General features: G+C 29.5%; 2 protein-coding genes across 2 annotated transcripts; both read right to left on the bottom strand.

Moving 5' to 3' along the window:
- Positions 1-4000: 4000 nt before the first annotated feature.
- LOC119604299 (protein fork head-like) lies at positions 4001-7367 on the bottom strand. The gene has a single exon (XM_037956833.1). The coding sequence runs from the start codon at positions 6455-6457 to the stop codon at positions 4949-4951; it is 1509 nt and encodes a 502-aa protein (XP_037812761.1). The 5' UTR covers positions 6458-7367; the 3' UTR covers positions 4001-4948.
- Positions 4319-4945, bottom strand: LOC119604300 (ell-associated factor Eaf-like). The gene has a single exon (XM_037956835.1). The coding sequence runs from the start codon at positions 4907-4909 to the stop codon at positions 4385-4387; it is 525 nt and encodes a 174-aa protein (XP_037812763.1). The 5' UTR covers positions 4910-4945; the 3' UTR covers positions 4319-4384.
- Positions 7368-22648: the final 15281 nt, after the last annotated feature.

The following is a 22648-nucleotide window of genomic DNA, read 5'->3' as shown; positions in this document are numbered from 1 at the left end:
AAAGCTTTTACATATGAATTTAATTTTTTAAAATTTATGTACTATATACATACATACGTACATATTATAAAAAATATATACATAAATTTCTAATTCTAAAGGATCTTGGAGGACATGTGGTCAAGATATTTCCCTACATTTAGTTTTTATTGCGTCACCTTTATTGGAATTTTTTTACCGGATAAATGTTTTAGGCAACTATCAGAACACATTTTGACAAACTAAACTACTTGCAACATTTACTTATTTATTTATTGCAATGTACTTTATAATTTTGGAACAACATATTAAAAAAATAATAATAGAATAATAGAAGTATTTAAAGAATATGTATATTAAAAAATGTTCCGTTTTGTTTATTGCAACAAAAGCATTAACTTCTTTAAGTCGTCTAAGAATAGAAGCCAAAAAAGAATCGATTTGCTTTGGATGGACCTCTTTTTATTGGTATCTACAATTGGTGTTATTGGTCAATCGGTAACAGGGACCTGTGCGGGAGATTGATTAAAATTTATAACTATAATTTTCCCATTTCTTAAAAAAACTAATGCATTTAAAATTTATATTTTTATTATTTGAAATATATTTTGTCTTCTAGAGAAAGAACATTTTTGTATATTTGCCATTTTTTACAGACTTTTTTTGTTTGTATGCTAAATATGTATACATATCTATGTATATATTTTTCTACAAAAACCAGCTATTAAAATAAGCGTTATCAAGTCGTTTGTGCTGAATATGTTAGGCGGGAAAATGTCCAATAACTTTAGTTACAGTTTAGTTAAAAGACATTACAAACAATTATCCGATTGAATCAAAATTACAACATTTTAAACAGTTATGAACAAAATAAAATATATCAATTTTTTAAATCTAAGAATAGGATTGTTCAACTTATTTCAAAAGTATTCATGTATGTACATATATACAAGGGTATTCAATTATTCGGGTTTTTATATTATTCGGTTTATTCGACAAATAATTATTCGAGGTTTTATTCTGACCAATTAATAATCGGATAATTCAAAATTATTCGGTCAATCGATAAAAGGAAACATTATGCTTTTTATTAATTTTGTATCTTTTATACAATATTCTTCTTCCTATAACAAACAAAATTATAATTTTCAACTCCATTGAGTTCGATTCTATGTCAGTTTTCTTATTTTTTAACTAGTTCCAGAATTCATATGTTCTAATGAACTAGTGTACACCTGTACAACAACATTCCTCAAAAGTGTGTATGAAGCCATTCTAGAAGTGAATCAGAACTAATTCTTAAAACGTTTCTAAAGAATTGATATAAAAATCAATAAATAAATTTTCTTCATTATTGAAAAATAATTAAGGAATAATAAAAGCAAGAAAATTTATTATAAATTTTGTAAGTTTTTATAAATCGATTAATTGATAGAAATTATTCGGTTTATTCGATATTTGAAATTTGTCTTTTTTTAATTCATTTGCGATTCGAAACGATTTTTTTTTGTTCGGTTTTTTACAATCAACCCAATCAAATTGGACAAAAGCTAACAGTTTTAATTCCAAGAATTATTGTTTTATAAAGTGTGATTATTCAGCAATTGCAATTTCTACAAACAAACCCTTCCTTTAGTTTTGGGTGTGACTTGTATATTAATATGAACTAATACATACTAATATGTATTAGACCTGTCCTTAAAATTATCTTGTGTTGGATTCTTTTAAACATAAATAAAATGTAAAAATGTGCTTAATAGCGATTCGTTCATTTCATAAATCCATTCAATTACAAATTATATTCTTCATTAACTTATAAAGCATAGTTACGAAGAAAGTCGTTAAAGTCTGAAATAGTTATTTTATAAAATAGGAAAAACTAATATCGAATTGAAATAACTCATACTACGCAGGGCACGTTTAATGTATGTATGTATATATGACTGGATATTAAAACTTAATATAAGTACATATGTATGTAAAATATTTACGATTTACACTGTAAATGTTAATTGAAATGACAACAGCTTGTCAAATAAGAGACAACAAATGACAATTCATTATTATCAGTAACATAAACTACTACGAATTTAATTTGTAATCACAAATAAAGACTTCATTCAACTTATCTTTAAAACGAAATACATATGTACATATACATACTTATATAGTTATATTTATATACATACTACATACATACATACATAAGTATGAAGATATTAATCAGTGACACTTAAGAAACAGCAACAACAACGTTCGTAAGAAAAAATAAAATTAAAAAAATAATAACGTTGACTAAAAACAAAAAATAATATAAAACTAGTACGCCACCATATTTTCTGTACTCAAATCTATTCTACTTCTTGGAGGATTTGGGGATTTTGATCAAACTTTTCTTTATTGAGGATATGTCTCTATATACACACCTGATCGTTACTACTACGAATTTATTATCAGATCATCCACCGAAAGTGTGAAATGTTCGTGTTCATCTTTTTCAAGATAAGGTTGGTTGAGTGTAAATAATTGCAACTAAACTTTGGAAAAATTTGAGGAAGGTTCACTAGATTCCAAAACACAAAAGCGTACATCCATTCGATGACATGTTGAATAATGGATGCACGCTTTTTGTGTTTGACTCTTATCTTTGTGTTGAAGTGTCGATTGATAGTTTTATTTGATTGTTGATAGGTTATCTATCTTAAATAGTATATTTTTCCCAAGCTGAAAAGAGTTTTTTCGTTTTATTTGTAAAAACAACAGTAATAAAACATAAGAGATAATAAATAAGTAAAGTACTTTAAGTAAATTTAATGCAGTTCTGTCCAATGCATTCCCCTAATGCAAAAACGATTGTTGAAGGTCAGTGGTAAAATAATCTGTGTCTGGCAATATGTTAATCGGACCGTTAAAGGACTGGGTACTCACTTAAAGTTCAGGAATTGTAATGCAAACAATTTAGTTCGATTTTATTTTTTTTATAAAGAAGAATTGTTTTTCTTGTTTTATTAAATTTTAACTAAATTTAATTAGTTTCTTTTATGCTAATTATATACGAATTTTAATACAATATTAACAAGTTTATTTTTTTTTATTTTATAGGATTTTAAATATATATTTCATAGATTTTTTGTTTTTTTTTTTAGCTTAGCTTTAAATGTTTTATTTTCATGGTATTATTTTAGTTTTTATTTTCATTAAAAAATGTATGATTAGTTTTAATCTGTTGAATAATAATTGCATATATTTAAATTTTCTGCATTTAATAATAAAAATTTAAAACATTTTTCGTTAATTTGTAAGCTTAAATGTTAATAAAATTTACATATATCGTTAATAATAAAAAAGTACTTCTAGGTTTTTCTCAGTTTATAGACTTTATAATTTTACATACATATTTTATACATTTTCTTGTGACGACCGAAAAAATAATAAAAATCATAATATTCGTAGAAAAAAATAAAGATAAAATGAAATGTACATTTAAATTTATAATTGTTTTGCGGATATAGATTTGAGGATTCATTTTCATTTAGGTTTTTGTTCAGTTTTTGAATTCGATTTTTAATGTGTGAGAATTGTAAGAAAAGAGTTTCTTATACGCATTCAGAATATGGAAATTGCACTTATGTAAATGAATGGTTCGTAGTTCTATATAATCATTTTATAAATTTCAGTGATTGACATTATTTCTAGACCATTGTCTCCGTCTTTGATTTAATTTATTCTTTTTTATCAGTTATACAGGGAATACAATAAAATGTACAAACTCATGGCACGGCTTATATTTTTTTGTTGTTTTAAATCTTTTATTATTAATAAAATATTTGTTATAAAAAATGCTTAAAAACTACATCACTTTTGATTGCTGCTTTAAAAAGTCCAACCGAAAGACTTTTCAAAAAGTTTTAATAAAAAATTATCGTTAATAACAGTTAAAAAATAAAGCAAAAAATAAAATGAAATGAAATAATATAGAAAATAAAAAATAAAAATATAAAAAAATATACTATTTACATGATTTTTTAGTTTTTAAATGTATTTAGCTCTTTGAGATTATTTATGATAATTTTCAAGCATGAAGGTGCCAACAAATGCTAAAAGGCTTCAGCGTATGTGGGACCACATCCGACAGATTTTCATTAAGGGAATATGCCGCCAATAAATGGAGTTACAAGACTGATGTACCTTTTTGAGTCGTTAATTAAAGCGTCTGTTGGTGCGGCTTTGTTGATAATGACGGTGAAAGGTCGATAAAACTTTGTGTGCGTTCTTCTTTCTATGAAGTCATTTGATAAAAGATATTGTTTTGACATAAATATTGGACAACAATTCCATGTTTGAACGTAATTAGGTGGAGAAAAACCGACGTGGTCAATTTGGGATGTCTGTTCGTCGGTTACTGCTATAGTAGATTTTGTAATGCCGCCGCACCATTTAAACTCAACGTATGGTTCCAATTGCGATAGGAAGAGGCAGCTGCAGCATACTGTTGGTAGTTGTTGTAGAGTTGCTGCTGTTGGTGGACTTGTTGCAGATGGTCATCATTAAGATCGCTTGTAATATTGGACGAATCCTCTTGTAAATCACTTGGGGTCAATTGGCTTTGCAGCAAGTTTTGGTGATGATGGTGGTGATGAGCAGCGACCATTTTGCTGTTTAAATATGCCGCCGCTTTGAGTTTTTGGTTGTAAAAGTTAACCGCCGCTGAGGAGGAGGCTGCTGTTGATTGTTGGGTATTCTGTAAATGCTGCTGATGATGTGGCTGGGGCTGGAGTGATGTCGATGTTGCTGGTGATGTTGCTTCATTTTGATTTTGTTGCAAGTGGTGATTGGCACCAGAAAAGATGCTGCTGTTTGTAGTGCATGAGCTTGAGCTTAAAGTCGTGTTTGCACTTGGATTTGCGCTTGAGTTGTTATTACGCAGCATCTGTTCCGCTCTTCCTTAAGCCAATGGGTACTGATGATGTCACAAACTGGTCGTACCGGCTGGTGCATGGTAACCCAAACTTTGGTAGTACGATTCTTGACCCAAGGCAGCATGTGAATTGGTGAGAGGACTTAGAGCATTGTAGCCAGCGTACTGACTCATGTCGTACATCTTAATATCAGCCTTCGATTCAGTGGGTAACAGACGATTAATGGAGAAGGGATGGCTGGGAGGTGCATAGCCAGAGGGCTCCTGCTTTAAATGGTGCATTGAAGAATGATAATCACTAATCAATGATGGATGACATCTATTGACCATGCTTGTAATGCTGGAAAGTTCTTCTTGCTGAAGCTGGTGATGGTGCTGATGATGAGCTGGTGCGTGCTGTGCCTGCTGTCCCAAACATGCTAATTCTGCATTTGCATGTAGCATGGCTAAAGCTTCTGCATCTTTACTGTGAGCCGATCCCAAAGCCCCGCCTAATCCCCCATCTTTATGGTGATGGTGCGACTGATGATGATCAAGTCTACTGTGGTGATGATGATGGTGCATATGATGAGAATCATCGTGGTCTTTTTTCCCTGGTGATGTGGCTTCTAAACTGCTGTGTGAAGGGGATTTATGAAGTTGTCTTATGGCTTCCTTCTTCTCGTCCTTGAAACGTTTTTGCCGCCTTAGGTAACAACCATTTTCGAACATATTTCCAGAATCTGGGTGCAGGGTCCAGAAAGAACCCTTTCCAGGCTTATCTGGAGTGCGGGGAATCTTAACGAAGCAGTCGTTAAAAGACAACGAATGTCTGATGGAGTTTTGCCACCTCTGCTGGTTTTGTCTGTAGAAAGGAAACAGGTCCATAATAAACTGGTAGATTTCGGACAGCGTAAGCATGCGTGTGGGATTGTTTTGTATGGCCATGGTAATGAGAGAAATGTATGAATATGGTGGTTTTGCATGGGTATAACTCCGCCGGTAAGTAGTTGGCTTTTCTACTCGAGATCGGTTGAGGGAATTCGGAGAACCTGCGTCTAATTCTCGAGCACTCGCTGCAGCTGCCATCGACGAATATCCTCCCATCGCTGCCATGGTGGACATTCCACCACCCATACAGTTGCCCATTTGCCCAAGAGGGGATCCCATAGAGGCATAACTCATGCTGCTTGGTGTCATGCAGTTCTGAGCCATGGAATTCATAGCCGCTGCTGCACCCATGGAGCCACCCATGCTTGCTACTGCAGCGGCAGAATCTAAAACACTGGAGCCAAATGTCGCTGCAGTCTGTGGCGATACTGACGACATACCTCCGCCGACCGGCATACTCATGGTGTTCATACTGTATGGAGCTCGTGCTAACGGACTCATATTACCACCATTAGTTCCATTGGCAATATTACTGTTGGTATTTTGAACATTTGTGTTGTTCGATGAATTGTTGCCACCACCTCCTGTATTGTTTCCTCCACCGCCACCTCCAGCCGCACCAGAACCCGACGACTGGCTAGTCATGCTTACGGGTCCGCTAGTCGGCGTCTCCGAATATAACTTTTGCATTATATCGATCGTCGTCTGATGGGGCGATCCCTTAAGGAAACTATTTAAAAGTTGAGCCGTTATGGTGACTATTTTTTAAAACGCGTTATACCGAAAAAAGTCTATTGAAATCAAAATAATAAGAAAAAATAAACGTATTGTTCCACTCGGCTGGAAATTCCAAGAGTGGATTTGTCAGAAATGTATTTATTTTCTTAATTTTTTATATATATATTTTTTTTTAATCTGTAATTTATTTTTTAATTTTATTTTCTTAAAGTTTTTATAATATTGGCTTGATTGCTGCAAGTTTCATTGTTTCTTCAAATTATTTTTTATTGATTCGGTAATGTTGTATTTTTTTACTTTAATCTCTTGCACTTGATTTTATTTATTTTTGTAAATTAGTTTTTTTTGGTTTGTTTTGCACTTTCTTTATTTAATTTTCACTTTTTTGTTTGCTTCTACCGAGATTTGTTTTTTGTTTCGTCGGTTGTTGTTTTGTTTTCTTATTCTTTCTATATTTTCACTATTTGTTTAAATAATTTTTAATATACATAAATAATAAAAAATATGTATATGTATTTATTTATTTATTGTTATTTTTGTATTTATTGAAATAAAACACTAATAAGACGGTTGGTTTGTTGTTTCTTTTAATAAGACCGAACTGTGTTTAATGGAACAATATAATCATATGTAATTACAATTACTATATAATCATAATAATAATAAGAATGAATAGTAATAATGATAATTTGTGTTTCTACAATGCGCTCGAGTACTCTTTGGCTTGAGCTCTTGAATTCGACTGTTTACAGAGGGGAATACTGGCTTACTATTTGGCTTGCTAACAAATATTGTTCAGGCCGTGCTCAAGTGTATGCTCGCTGCGATGTTTAAACGACAATGTGTTATAATAACTTGGGTAGTTCAGTGGAAAGGCAAACGAACGAGATACAACACAAAATACACTACTGCATTCATTAGTAAACACAGATACACACACCAACAAAAAAGAGGACATCATACCCATCGCATGCAACCACCTTTTTCAATTTTTATTCTTCTTCTTTCAATTTCTATCTCTCAGTAAATAAATGTATGTATGTGTGTATTGGCAAGAGATTGACTAACGAGATAACAAACACCAACGGCACCATTGAAACCACCACCATGTTTGTTAGTGCACAGAAAGAGATGACTATAGTTGTATCTCTCCATCTGACTCATTCTAACACTACCATCATCATTATCAGTTCTCAGAGAGCAAAAAACAATGTATGTATGTGTGATTATACCTGTACAACACAAGCGCATGCGTATTGAGTTCAAATTTCTCGTGAGGTTCAACCAACGGGAACTAGTCATTAAACGGGAGGAGCCCCGATACGACACGCCTCCCCTTATACTTGCTGTTATTTTCATCAGTGTTGTTCTTGTCGTTGTTATATTCGGTATCCAGTATGTGTGTGTTGTTGTTTCCGTTGAAACCATTTTCTAATAAATTTGAATACAATCTGGTGCTCAGAGAAAATTTCCTTTTCAACTGCATTTTCTACTCACTTAAATCACCCTTTTTCATAATACTATATAATAATCGATTCTTAAGCGAACGTTTCACCTTCCCTCCCTAACACTTCAAAACGATTTTCTATAACAAGAATAACAATGTAATGAACAGCTGTTTGTAGAATTTGTGTGCTGTATTTTTTATGTTTATGTTTTTTAACCTAAAAACCTTTTCATCCATTATTTAATCCATAATACTTGTACTCGTCGTATTCAACTTCAGCATTCATATTTGCTGCTACTGCAACTTTTATTTGTTTAGAGAAGAAACCAACAAAGAACGCCAAAAATGTTAAAATATGTACAACTAAACTGAGTGCTTCTGAATAATGAAATTTAGTATAAATTTCACACAAACGTACGAACGAAAAGACATACATACATACATATGTATGTATATGCATGCATATTGTATGGATGTATGGAAAGTCTGTCTATATTTTTTCGATTTTTTAATATTCACACAAACCAACCGACAAGAAGTGAAACTAAAAAAGAAGAAGAAATATTAAATGTAGAAGACGACAAAGATGTATTGGGAAGCAAAAAACCCTTCTTCTTCTGCAATTTCTAAATTACACTCGATTGGTCTGGGATGGGATGGGCAGGGCTGGGTTTGGTTGGGCAGGGTGTATTGGGGCGAATATATAGTAATTGTATACGGTGACGAGTTGTGTGTATGATACTTTCTGCTCGTTTTCATTTAATGCTAAAAAACGTGGTTAACAATTTTCAATTTTCATGGCTGAGGTTAAGGTACAATAAAAATATTGGTCGTTTGGTTGGTATTAACGTCATAGTAAAAAATGCCAATGTCACATTCTCGCCGTCAATGTAAAGAAACATGTAGACACATAAAAACACGTAATAGAACGCGCTTTCAAAACGGATCAAATCTTTTCTTCTTCAATATAAATGAATCAAAGCGTGACGGAAATCGAGTAAAATCAGAACGAATTTATGCGTAAATAAAAAACGGCAAATATTTATTCAACAAAGGTTGAAAAACCTCCATTTAATCCGCGTTTCATTTGGATTGGTGTCATTCAGTAATTGGATACAGTACTATCAACTATAATCATTCAAAAATATTAATTTTAAAAACTTTAATTGTGGTTCTTGGAAAGTCGCTGAGAAAAACATTAAATTAGTGTGTGTTATAGGGGATTAAACGGATTTTAATGACCAGTCTACTAAGCATTTTAACGCCTTAAAAGAACATATTCTTAACCCTTTTCTTAACATATGTTTGTTTACATTCATACTTTTCAAAAAGATCATAAAAATATGATCAGGTATATTTTGTTCGGTATAAATTTTGCGCTGAATGAATTACTTTTTTTTTACCTGTAAGAGTAAATGCGAGTGGCTGTGTTTCTTTAATAAATAAACGGAATTTCCATAAACATTTTATAGAAATAATTTTAGTTGTACCAATTCATAATTTCCCGGAGTGAATAAATTTTCTATTTGGAATATCAGTTTAACTAATTTTTATAAAATGATGTGATGAGATCGCAAAGTTTTACATAATATGTGCTACTAAAATTTGGAATATAAATGTTCGTAATAAATTTAAACCACCCAATTTATATATTTCGTATAAATTTCGCTTTCCAGTGCAATAAAAGTTTGTATAAAACTTGAATGTGATTAAAATAACGAGAATTTCATTTTCTTTTTTTAAGGAATAATAATTGTGTGTTCAATCACCACAATTTTATGTAAAAGTAAAAGCTGAATTGCATATTCTTTTACATATTTATAAATCGTTTAACCAATTTTTCTTCTATGCGACACATTCCTGTTTTTTATACACAAATATCTATAACATTGCAATTATTTTTCGAGAGTTATTGATAAATATTTAAACTAAATTGTCGACTAGGCTACCCACTGGCTACCGATACCCTATTCCGCCCAAGATCATCTACAACTTCCAATCAACTCGAAAACACCTCATTTCCAACTGTACGATATACCCAATAGTTCCAGAAATATTGAATTTTTTTTCCAAAAACAAAAGTTTGTAATCCACTGTGCCATGTTTCATTCATACATTATTGTTCATTTCCCTATCGTGCTTTCAAATCACAATATGCCTAAATTGTTTATTTTTTTAAACAATGAGGAAGAAGATCAATTTGAATTAAAATTCTTATTGATACATACATACATATGTATGTAGGTATTTTATAAAAAGAAAATATTAAAATTTTTAAGATATACTTTAAAATTTGTTATCAATGTTTCACTTGAAAATTCGTCGGTTTTAATAAAATTTTAACAATATTTTTTCGAAAGATAAACTTTTTTCAAAATTTATCCAACTATTAAAGTTTACTATTAATATTATTTATTAATGAAAATCAAACAACTTACTAAAAAGGTTTTGATATGTATAAAATTAGTTAAAGAGCGCTAGCAACATCATCATGAAATCATCATGATTACTATAATGACAAATTGAAAAGGTAGAATGATTTATGTGAAATAATTAAGCAAACACTGTTGGAAAAATTACAATACATAGGTATTGTCGGTATGCAAAAGATGAGATGAAAATTACATAAGTTTACAATGATTTTGCCTTGCCCATGATATAAAATCTATATGGATTTCTTTATTTAGGCCGCACAGTGGACCATTCAACGAGATGGCAATCAAAAATTCATTGGTTTGGAATATTTAGGCCCGGTTATTTTTTTTGTTTGGTGGTAGGACTTTGGACTTCAATTCCATAAAACTTAAAAATCGGCCCATTAGAAAAAAAGATGTGGAGGATTAAAGTTAACTTTTTCGTTTATAGTTGAATTTTAATATAAACTATAGTTTTGTTTTTTGTTTCTTATGAAATGTGTTATTTTTCTAGTTCTTAATTTGCAGCTAATAAGTATTTAACAATATTTAAGTTTAATATTGTCAGAAAATGGCAAACATTGGCCCTCCTAATATTCACAGGGGTCAAAGGTTGAGTTTTTTTTAAACAGATATGTTTTTATGTGTAACCCCGCCCTCTATTAGTGTTCCGCCCATTTTAGTCTTAAATATTTATATTGATATTAAAGTTACTCATGAAAAATGTGATAACTGTAGATGTTATAGTTTCCCAGATAAACTAATATTAGTATCTTATTCATATGGGATATGCCACGCCCACTATATTTGGTACTTCTATGACCTAAATATTTATATTAATACTCCAGCAGATATATACATTTTGGTATTTAATTTATATAAGAGGTGGCACTCCCACTACTGATAGTTTGTACATTTTCCCCTAATGTCAAAGTTAACCGTGCAAAATTTAAGGACTATAGTTGTTACAGCTTTCCAGATATCCAGTTATTCTCAAAAATAAGTATACAGAAATACTGACAATTGGTTTTATTTAAAAAAGGATATTATTTTTTCAAAAAACAAAAAGTAACATATTTATTTATTAAAAACAATTATGATAATTATTATTCACTACTTTTTTCCGTGTTATTTTAGTTACTTGAGTTCTCATTTAAGGTGTAGTTAAATAGGTACAAAATTTACGTCACAAAAGTAAGTATACAGATAATTTCAATATGTATTTGGCTTAATGATATTAACAAAATTCATGACAATTTTACCTGTTTGAATGTAATTATTTTATAATAAAATATTCTGTACTCTATAACATTGACAAAATTCACTTTTTGTTCCGAAAAATTGAAATTTTTGGTAATTGATCTGAATAATATTTATAGGAGCATTTTTGCCTATTTAAGAACATTAAACCCCCGGAGTTTTGGATCGGGTATTCAATAATATCCCTCGTTTGTTCATTATGATGCATTGGAAGACGATATTTTAACTTTTAAATTAATTGTTTCTTTACAATAATTACAATCCATTGCGGAACATTGCCGTTTTTAACATAGTATAGCGTTCATATTCGATATTTAACGGCGATTTCCTAAAATTTATATCTTAAAATGCGATATTAATAATACTTGCACTAGTATCCATTAATTAAAACAAAGTTTTTTGGTTCCAATCATCCATTACACACTCCTAAATACTACCAATAATCGTCAAATGGTGACCATGTCAATAACTTACACTACATATCGGTTCTGAAATTGATTATTGTCCAAAATAGTAAGATTTTTATATTAAATCAGGATCAATTGGTGGTATGAATACGAATTGAACAATTTTGAACACGGATACATCTTAATTTGTTGCTAGAACAAATAAAATGTCCGATCCATAAAACATGCTTATTGTATCGAGTATATCAAGATATGATTGGTATCATTATTGTATGCTTTGGAAATCGGAGTATTTGGAAAACCTGTTTAAATTAAAGAAAATATATAGAATTATCCAAATTTTAAAGTTTATGTTGTAAGTCTTAAGAAATCGGAGTTAAATTTCGGGTTTTTAAGAACGTACTGTGTTCAAAATGGCCAAATCCATGCATATAATATTAATTTCGATATAACAACTCTTTTCAAAAGTTAAAAATTCTATTTCCAATGCATCATTTGGAGGGTTCAATGGCCACCAGATCCACAATCCGGGGTCTAAAGTGGAAAAAAAATCGTAGAAATGAGAAAAAACTGTTCTACTAATTAATTCCGGCCCAAATTTCAAGATTTCGGAACTAAAAGTAGATTTTTTCCAAGTTATTGTGTAAAAAATATTTTATTAAAGAGTAATTATATTAATACAAGTAAAATTTTCATAAATTTTGTTAATATCATTAAACCAAATATATACTGAAATGATCTGTATACTTACTTTTGTGACGTAAATTTTGCTCCTTTTTAACTTTAGCTTAAATGAGAACTCAAAGAACCAAAATATGAAGAAAAAAAGTAGTGAATAATAATTATCATAATTGTTTTTAATAAATAAATGTGTTACTTTCTTGTTTTTTGAAAAAATAATATGTTTTTTTAAATAAAACCAATCGTCAGTATTTCTGTATACTTATTTTTGTGATTAACTTAGAGATGCTTAAGAGATGCTAAGGCCACTGATTCTATACCGCCTATAAAAAATCATATTGATACTTAAGTTTCTAGTACAATATTTGGTCACTCTAGATCAGGCGCTGATCCACGGGGAAAAGGGAAATTTTTAATTTTAAACATTTTTTCAAATAAAAATTTTCATAAATACAAAATTTTATTAGAGAATTCTGTGGCAAAAATTAAAAAATACATATCACAAGTTATGCAAAAAATCATGTTTTTGCATATTTAAAATCTCCGTACTCAACTCTATTTTTTTGTCAATTTTTACAATCCCGTGGCTTGTAAAAAGGCCAGCCGTCAAAGACGATTTAAAGTAAATTTTGAAAAAAGTGACTGATTTCCATAAAAAATAAATTTATATTGTCAGTTTATTTTAACTAAAAACAATCACAAAATCGTAAAAAAATTCCGATTGTCATAAAAATTGGGAATCTTTTTTAATTAAATGAAATCATCAAAATCAAGTAAAATCTCCACTTCCAAAATATATACCGAAAATTTATGTCACTTAAATCATTATAAAATTTACTAAGAAAATTTAAAATTAATCAAAATGATGTGATAGTTCATGTTTGATCACTCTGTTCGCTGAGATAAAGTTTAAATACAGTTGTAAAAAGTATTAATTAGTAAACTTGTGTTATTATTACAACGACTCTATCTAACTCTATCAAACATTTTTTAAATTTGACAGGGGAAGCAAAAAGTTATTTAAATTGAATTTTTTTCTTATCAGCGCTATTTAGTTTTAATTAAACAAATTGCGTAATAGTAACAGCACTTTTTTCTTTTAATATTAAAATGTTTTTAGATAGGGCCTTTCGTTTTTTATTAATAAATTTGGCAATTTGCTCGGAGGAGTCCATTTTTTTGGAGGACATTTGTTTTGATACAAAACATTAGAATAAATATTAAAATCTATTTTGATTTTTTTGTAAGTTAGGGCCGTTTGCGTTTCAGGTGACGAACTGTATGATGATTCAATAGGGTTTCAGTTTTATTTCGTTTAAAATAAATTGAAATATTGATTATAAAATCACTGAAATATTCATGTATAGTTATTTCGAAACCGGACATGGTTCGTATTAATTTTAAATTAAATAAAAAAATGCATTAAAAAACACATTTTCAAAATAATATTTAGTATTTAGTATATCAGATTATTCTTTTAATACCAATTTGCAAATATTTTCTTTTCTTTATACATATGTATGTTTGAAAAGCGAAGAAGGTCAAGAACAAATTTTAATTGAAAAAGATGAAGCCGGTACATTTTATATTAAAGTGTTATATTAACTATATCCCTACCCTTTCGAAAACATTATACATTCAAACATACTTATAACGAATTCGGTTATAACGAATTTTTGGGTATTATGAACAATTTTTTAAGTCGAATCCTCGAATATAACGAACTACTTTTCAGTCCCTCAAGTACAATTTCATACAATTTTCCTTTTTTATTACGAACTTCAAAATTATGTCAAAAAAATAAATTTTGTTAAAACTTTGTTGGAAATACTTAAATTCGAAAATATAATGCTTACCTTTCTAAGATTCAAAACTGTGTTCAATAATTTAGTCAAAATTATGTAAATTGTTTCCAAGTCCATACCTTTCAATTTAGAAGCTTTTGCCATGTTACTCTTCTTCTACCTCGGGTTCTTCTGCCTTCCGGCCTGGCTTCAAGAACGCGTTTCGGCAGGCGTTCATCTGACATCCTGACAACATGTCCAAACCATCTAAGTTTATTTCCCTCAATTCTATCATTAAGTGGCTCTAATGGTAGATTTGATCGTAAAGTGTCGTTTCCTATTACATATGGCTCGACTTGTTTTCCCTGCCATTCTGTGTACGTATTTCAATTCCGAGGCTTGCACCCTACTTTCATCCCTCATTCATTTCCATATGTCAGAGTTGGAATGAAATCGAATTATAAACCGCCAATTTGGTTGTTGTTGAGACCTCCCTTTTACTGATAAAATTTCGATCTAAGGAATAGTAAAGTGGATGATATTCTAATATAATAATTTTGCTGAAATCGAGATCGTTAACCCTTTCAAAACTGGAGTCAAAATCAAATTTCTATATTTTTATATAATTAATTAATAATGAAAAACGGAACGTGAAATTTTATTTATATTTTATCAAAATATCAATTATAATTCATATTTTGAATACAATTTTTGTTAAAAAACTTAAACTTCTTAAACTACAAAAACAATAATCAAAAACATAAATTGCCCAAAGATCAAGTCAATTTAATTACGCAAGAATGGTATTTAGTACACTATTTAGTTCTTAATTTATTTTAAAATATTAACTGCCTTATTCATAAACATTTGTCAAGGGTTTATAGAATAACTTTTGTATGATCATTTACAAACATTTGATAAAAGTTTATGAATAAGGGAGTTAAAATACTTTCGTATAATAAAATAAGTTGCTGAATTTACGTACACACATAAAAGTAAAAAATTTATCTTAAACCATACATTTCTTTTGCCAGCGGTTAGATAACTGCTTGTATAGGGTATCTGGTATCTGTACTTCAGGTACAAATGAACTATATCTTAAGAATGTAAGAAATATTCTCAACCGTCTATGAAACGGAAATGAAACACCTAAGTAAACAATTTTAAAAACAAAGCAAAAGAAAACAACAAAATATGAAACTATAGTTGGAAAACAAATAACATATTAAGATAAGAACACCTAAAATACATGCATTATTTAGTATACAGATATTTACATGCGAATCCAGATACATGCATACATATACATACATACATCCATATGTACATACGTTAACATCTATACACACATACATACAGCATATTTACAAACATATATGTATATGTATATGTATGTATTAACCGTCGATATTCAAAAATTTATAGATTAACCGATAAATTTTTGAATAAATTAAAAATTAACCCATTAATAAAAACTTACCATTTAACAGTAAAATTGATGTATGTATGTATATTTCATACAAAATTCAATATCATTGTAGTAAACTTACTTCTACAACTAGTTTTAAGGAATATTGGTGTGTTTCTCAAGTATTTCTAATAAGTTCTTTCAATGGTTATACACTAGTTCAATGGTATATAGGATTCTAGAACTAGTTGAAAAAATCTGAAGTTTAATTCGATGTCAAGTTTGTTATAGGAAGCAAAATATTTAAAAATGCAATAAAATTAATAAAAAAACATCAAGTTTCCTTTTATTCGATTAATTTTTAATTATCCGATTATTAACGGGTTAACATAAAACCTTAAGTAATTATTTGTTGAATAAACCGAATAATACAAAAACCCGAATAATTGAATACCTTAGTATGTAAGTATGTACTGATGTGTGTATCTCCATAGTTATAATGAATAAGTTTTTGTCAGTAATATTAAAATTAGTACGACCAGAATGAAACCTAATTAAAACTCGCCAAAAACACAAAGATGTGAAATGTAAATACAGGACAAAGAAGGGAAACACATTAAAATGCGTTTTGGTGTTTAGAATTCTACTTCACTGATACTTGCCGCCATTCGGTAATACTACGCTGTACCACCACCTACCTCTACCTCCATAAACATGAACCGCATTTCATTTGTAGTACTTTCGTGGCAATTTATTGTTACAATTATTTTATGGTTATTGCTGCAATTGCTCTGGTTTTCCATTGTTCTGCACTAATAATGTGTGTTTTATCGTTGTTTGAAATTTCTAAAGGATAAAAGACTACGATGATGCACTAGAAAAAAATAACAACTACTACAAACAGTCATATATGTATATAATTATAAACATACATATGTATGTACTATGCATCTATGTATGTATTTTTTCAATTTTGTTGGACTGAACATTTTGTTTGCACACGCGCAATGCGGTAATAAAACAAAAGGAAGTTTTATTGCTGCAAATACTCGGATATTCAAAACAACAAAAACATCATTACGAATAATTTTTATTTCAGAGAACTAATTATGGAAGTGTATTTAGCGCGAAATTATCTAGAACTACAATAGACTGAATTTCTTCACAAACCTACTTACGTACATATGTATGTAAATATACAGGCAGCTCCCGGTACAACGAATGATATAATGTCATACCCTTTAATTAAATTGCTTTACTTAATTAAAAAAACCATGTAATTCAATATACTATAAAGTTATTATTTTAAATTTTATTGCAAACAAATAATAGGAACGCACATGTTTTTAAATTTAAACATATGGACGCATTGAAAAAATTGGATGTTAATGTTAAAAATTTGGATGTGCGTTATCGGATTTTCGTTATACCGGGATTTGCCTGTATGCATTTCTGAAAGATTCAGTCCGTCCGGCTGGCTAGCTGATTTCTATCTTGTTATAGGTAAATACTTAGATATTGTATATATGCGGTTGTTAATTTATACCAGTTAAACTTAATATGTACTACATATACATATCGCTCATTTACTACAAGACTGGTATAATCAAAAATTCTGATTCTTTGAACTGAGGGCCGCAAAACATGCTTCATACTTAAAAGTATGTCTTTCATATACATAAATAGATTTCAAAGTAAAGTCTTTCATATACATAAATAGATTTCTGATATTTCAAATATGTATGTCTATTATTTTCGGCGTAAGATCGATTTTTTAATGTAAACGTTTTCACGAAAATTAGATAAATAAAGATTAAATTTCAATTTAGATGAGAAACATATTTAACTATACTATCTAAATCTGATTTAATTTTTCAAATCTTTGTTTTGTTTAAAGATATTAAAAAAATAATAAAATGTCATTAACCATTCAAAACATTTACACAAAATTTGGATTATGTCGGTCTTGTGTTTAGTAAATATGAAAGTTATTTCATTTTAATTTTAAAACATTTGTAATTTTTTATTACTTAAAAAACACTTTTACAAGTAACATATATAATGATGTAATAAAAATATTCAAAAGAATTCAAAATTGTGTTTCTTTTAAATCTAATGTTTTTAAATACGGTAAGTACTAACATCCTCAGACATACACTCCTCGCCACTTGAATAGCACATATATAAATTTTTTTTCAAAGCTTATATTTTTGGATCAGGAATTTCTGGAAACTTGTTTTTTCCCCTCATTGTAATATTTTTTGTTCTGAATAAAATGTGATACGAATGGTTGTCATATCTGGAATTTTTGATTTTATATTTTTTTTTGTAAATTAACCGAAAAAAGCTACTGTTAAAAATTCGCCACTTGAATAGAACATCCCCCAGAAAAAGTGATTTTATAGCAACTTTTGTAATTAAAACTTATTGATTTAGATTACTTACAACGATATAAATTAAACTAAGCTATTTTAGTAATGTATTGAACCTCCTCGGTTGACTAACACTTCACAAATCCTGTTTGGAAGTGATTCATATAGCTTGGCCATGTAATTTAGTTGTATTGAGCTCCAGACTTCTTTAATTGCATAGATTAGTTCAGGAATTGTTGAATACTGTTTTCCAGACTTATAAACTTTCCAGGCAACCCATTCCCACAAGTTTTCTATAATGTTTAAGTCTGGTGAATATGGAGGGCTCTTATTCTTGAGCTTAAAAACTGATGCTCGAAAATGCCACAATAGGAAATTGCTCCCCATACCATGACGCCACCAACACTGCTATGTAGACGATCCTTATAATGTGGTTCCTTCCGAAGGTCATGAAAATAGTACTTACATAGCAGTGTTGGTGGCGTTATGGTATGGGGAGCAATTTCCTATTATGGCACCTTCGAGCATCAGTTTTTAAGCTCAAGAATAAATGCTAAGAACTACATTGGATTAATAAAAAAGGCTTTTTTCGGTTTTCAATGACCTATATGGACCTAGCGCTTGGATCCTACAACAAGATAACGCCCCGATCCACACTGCCCGGACCGTAAAATCTTATATAGAGTTCCAAAATGTCGAATTGTTGAGCTGGCCTCCATATTCACCAGACTTAAACATTATAGAAAACTTGTGGAAACATATACATATTAGAGGTGTCCAAAAAATATAGATTTTCCTTGGATATGTTTTATTTTATTAATTAGAGTCTAAACTGAACAGTGAGACATTTGGCACTTTTAGAACGACAAAAATAAAAGGTTTCCAAATGATTTGCTTTTGATTTTATAAATTAAATTTTTTTTATTTCCTGACTGTACCATCAGTTTAGCAATAACAAAACAAAAAACAACAACAACTTGCACCAAACGAAACAAAATACAAAAAAACAACAAAATACGCAAAGCAATAAAATCGACATATGTATCTACCTTCTACCTACGCTTTTTCAATAAGTAACGCCACTGTATGTTGTTAACATATTCTAAGGTCGTTAAAAAGTTAGAGAATTGAAAATTCGTTAATGCAACCGATATCTGTCGTTACTTTACGATATCGGTAGTTAAAATTAAAAATTACAGAATTGCGGTACTGGTACATTCATAAATAATTGAACAATTTCATGGAAGGAAATCTATTTTATTATTGATTGATTGAGTTCTAGGGTTTGCTCTTCAAATTATCTGTTTCCGCCGGTTCTAGCTCTACTTAATATAGAACAAATTCTAATTGTTTTTCTGTTAAGGCCTTTCCATGAAAATATTTACTCTTTTTTAGTTAATATTACTCTTAAACCATAAGTCCGATCTAAGCAAAATGATGTATTCCCAAAATATCGTCCGTAAAACAAAAATTTCCAAAAACGATTTTGTACAAATGTTTTTCAATCACGGAGTGTGCTCCTAACAAATTATTTAAAAAATTTGGTCGCTTCATGATCACCTTTTTACTCTAATTTAAATTTTCATATTTTGGTTTTTTATTGCTGACACTTTTAATCAAATCTGAAAAATTTATTATCGGTACAATCTATATTAAGATTTGAAAATATTAGATCAATGGAAAATATTGCACTATAGTTCGAAAACAACTACATAATGTAGGAAATAAATTCTCTATAGAAATTATAATTACATCAAAACGCGTACGCATAATAATTTGATATCGACTACTGAATTGTAGATAAAAATATGCGTTTTTTTAAATTCTGATTTGAGGTTTGTTTGTTGAACTCCGAGTCATACCGGTGCGAAGAACCGCTTGTTGTAGGAACCCAATCTTGATATGTCCATACGTCAGTTTGCTAAAAGCACGATAAGGTCCATACAAGTGGATAAAAATTTTCTATAAACATTTGGTATTGTTTGGCAATAAAATGGGGGAATATCAATTCAAGGTATCCGTCTCACAGTTTAAACTGTGTGACCCCAAAACCCATTAAACTCATCTTATAGATAAAAACTGGTTATTGTCAATAATTCAAATATTTTGTTCATATATTACGGATATACATACATATGTAATTATAATAAAAATATATTTACTTTTACGGGTTTATATCGATTTTTTTCGATGTCATCGTAAATACGAGTCTTCATTGTACATATTTTTCCTAATTTTCATTTAAATCGGTTGAAAACAAAATAATATTTCACTATTGTTTCAAGAAAATTTCCCAATATCTTGAGTTTGGCCTTCACAGTTTATGGGTTGATATTATTCGATTTTACTAAAACTTCAGATATATGTTTCATATTATCTTAAACTGCATAATCTGAAAAAGTTATATATAAAATGCATAATAGTAAAGAATAAAAACTGTTTTGCCTAAAAATTTTAACAAAAAATTGTTTTCTTTGAAAACCTCAAAATTCAAATCGAAGGTACCGCTAATATGTGAGAGATATCGACATAATTTCTTTACTAATTTATTCCCAAAAGTTTTAAATTTGCTTAACAAAATTGGTAAACGTATGAAACTGGTGGGGTTTTCCATTTATGACTATCAGAGATGGGGGTAGTGCACTAATTTTTAACTATCACTTATTATTAGTGGTAGTTCAAAATTATTCACTACTTTTATTTATGTTTAGTGATGAATTGAAAAAGATAAGCCTCATTCAATAATAGTGATAGTGATATTTAAAATTTTTAACTAAAAATATTTTAAAAATAGTTAAAATATTTGTTTTTACAGCCTAGTGAAATAATTTTTTCTACACTAAATTATTATTTCAAAAAATATTCCTGCACTATTTTTTTTTCAACAGAGAAATGTTTCACTCATTTGAAAGTTTAAGTTAATAGGACAGTCTAGAAATGATTTAAGTCAACCAAAAACTCATTGGACGAATATTATTAATGAGTAAAACGTTCATTATTTACAAAGGTTCCAAGCTATTGCCTAAAAACCATCCAGTAACCACATCATTTTGGCAACTGGCAACTAGGGTGATCGACTCGATTTTTCAACCGGTTTTAAAACCGGTTTTTTCTGCTTTACCAGTGTCGGTTTTTTCTAAATGTTGATTTTTCGAATATCGAATAACCCGGTTTTTTCACTTTTTAAAAACCGGTTTCGAATACTTTTATTTGCTTTGTATTCAAAGATTATTCAAATGAAATTTTGAAGTAAATAATACAGCCTGTTTAAAAATATTCGAGTCCAGGAACTAGGATATATTTTTCTAAAGCACCATTGGTTAAACTTTTTTGATTTTCCTAATTAATTAAAAAATTTTATTTGAAAAATTGATAACTGTTTAATAAAATTTTATTAATCTTAAGATTATATTCCAATTACAATAATTAATTTACCGCTGAAATATTATGGAAGTGTTGGAATGCCTATGAAAATTTCCTAAAAGGGCTTTAGAATAAGCTAGGATTACATAGTACCTTATGTTTAACAGAAGTGTCCACTTTTTTCCTAATTTTTTTTTATATTAAAGAAATAATGTAAATCAGACGACTAGATCTAAAGTTATAATCTGTTAAACTGTTAAAAATCATTTCGGGCCATGTTTTATTCATCAAACTTAATCATAAACATTAAATTCTTCAAATTAACATATATTTTTTTATTTATTATGAAAAACCGGTTAACCGGTTTTTTCTGAATTTGAAAAATATCAACCGTTTTTTTTGAAATGTCAACTATTCGAACTATTCGAAAACCGGTTTTTGGAAAATGTCGAATAATCGATCACCCTACTGGCAACGCAGATGACGTGGCAATCTAGGTACAAAATTAGCCAATTTAATTCTCCGAGGAGAGTTCACCATTCCGCTAAAGAAAAAACGTTATACTTGAGCAAAAGAAGGCAAAAGTTTTGGAATTTAGGTGTTTCAACCATTTACTTTTAAAGCATGAGATGTTTTTGGGGTAACTGCGTATGTAGGATCTATCATAGTGCCATCGCTAACAAAATCTGTATTTTCCATTTTAATAGATGTATTAAATGGAAAAATTGAATCATTTATTGTCTTACAAATTCTTTCATTTTCATAAAAAAAATAGTGCAAAGAAAATTATTGAAGCCTTTTGTTAGTGACTGTTCAAATTTTTAACTATTTGAGTGTAGTGCTTTTTTCTACACTACCACTCAATTGAGTTATAGTTAAAAAATAACATTATCACTAAAAAATATTAGTGCTAAAAATATAAGCTTCACTACCACTAAGCTCCGAGTATAAAAAAACCGGTTAACCGAAATGTTTGGAAATCTTTAAAATATTATTATATTAAGTTG

The sequence above is a fragment of the Lucilia sericata genome, unplaced genomic scaffold (genome assembly GCF_015586225.1).
Source record: "Lucilia sericata isolate MDLA Ls3-8-SP2 unplaced genomic scaffold, ASM1558622v1 Contig000381F_arrow, whole genome shotgun sequence".
In the NCBI taxonomy this organism is placed as follows: domain Eukaryota; kingdom Metazoa; phylum Arthropoda; class Insecta; order Diptera; family Calliphoridae; genus Lucilia; species Lucilia sericata.
This window is presented reverse-complemented; position numbering and strand designations above follow the sequence as displayed.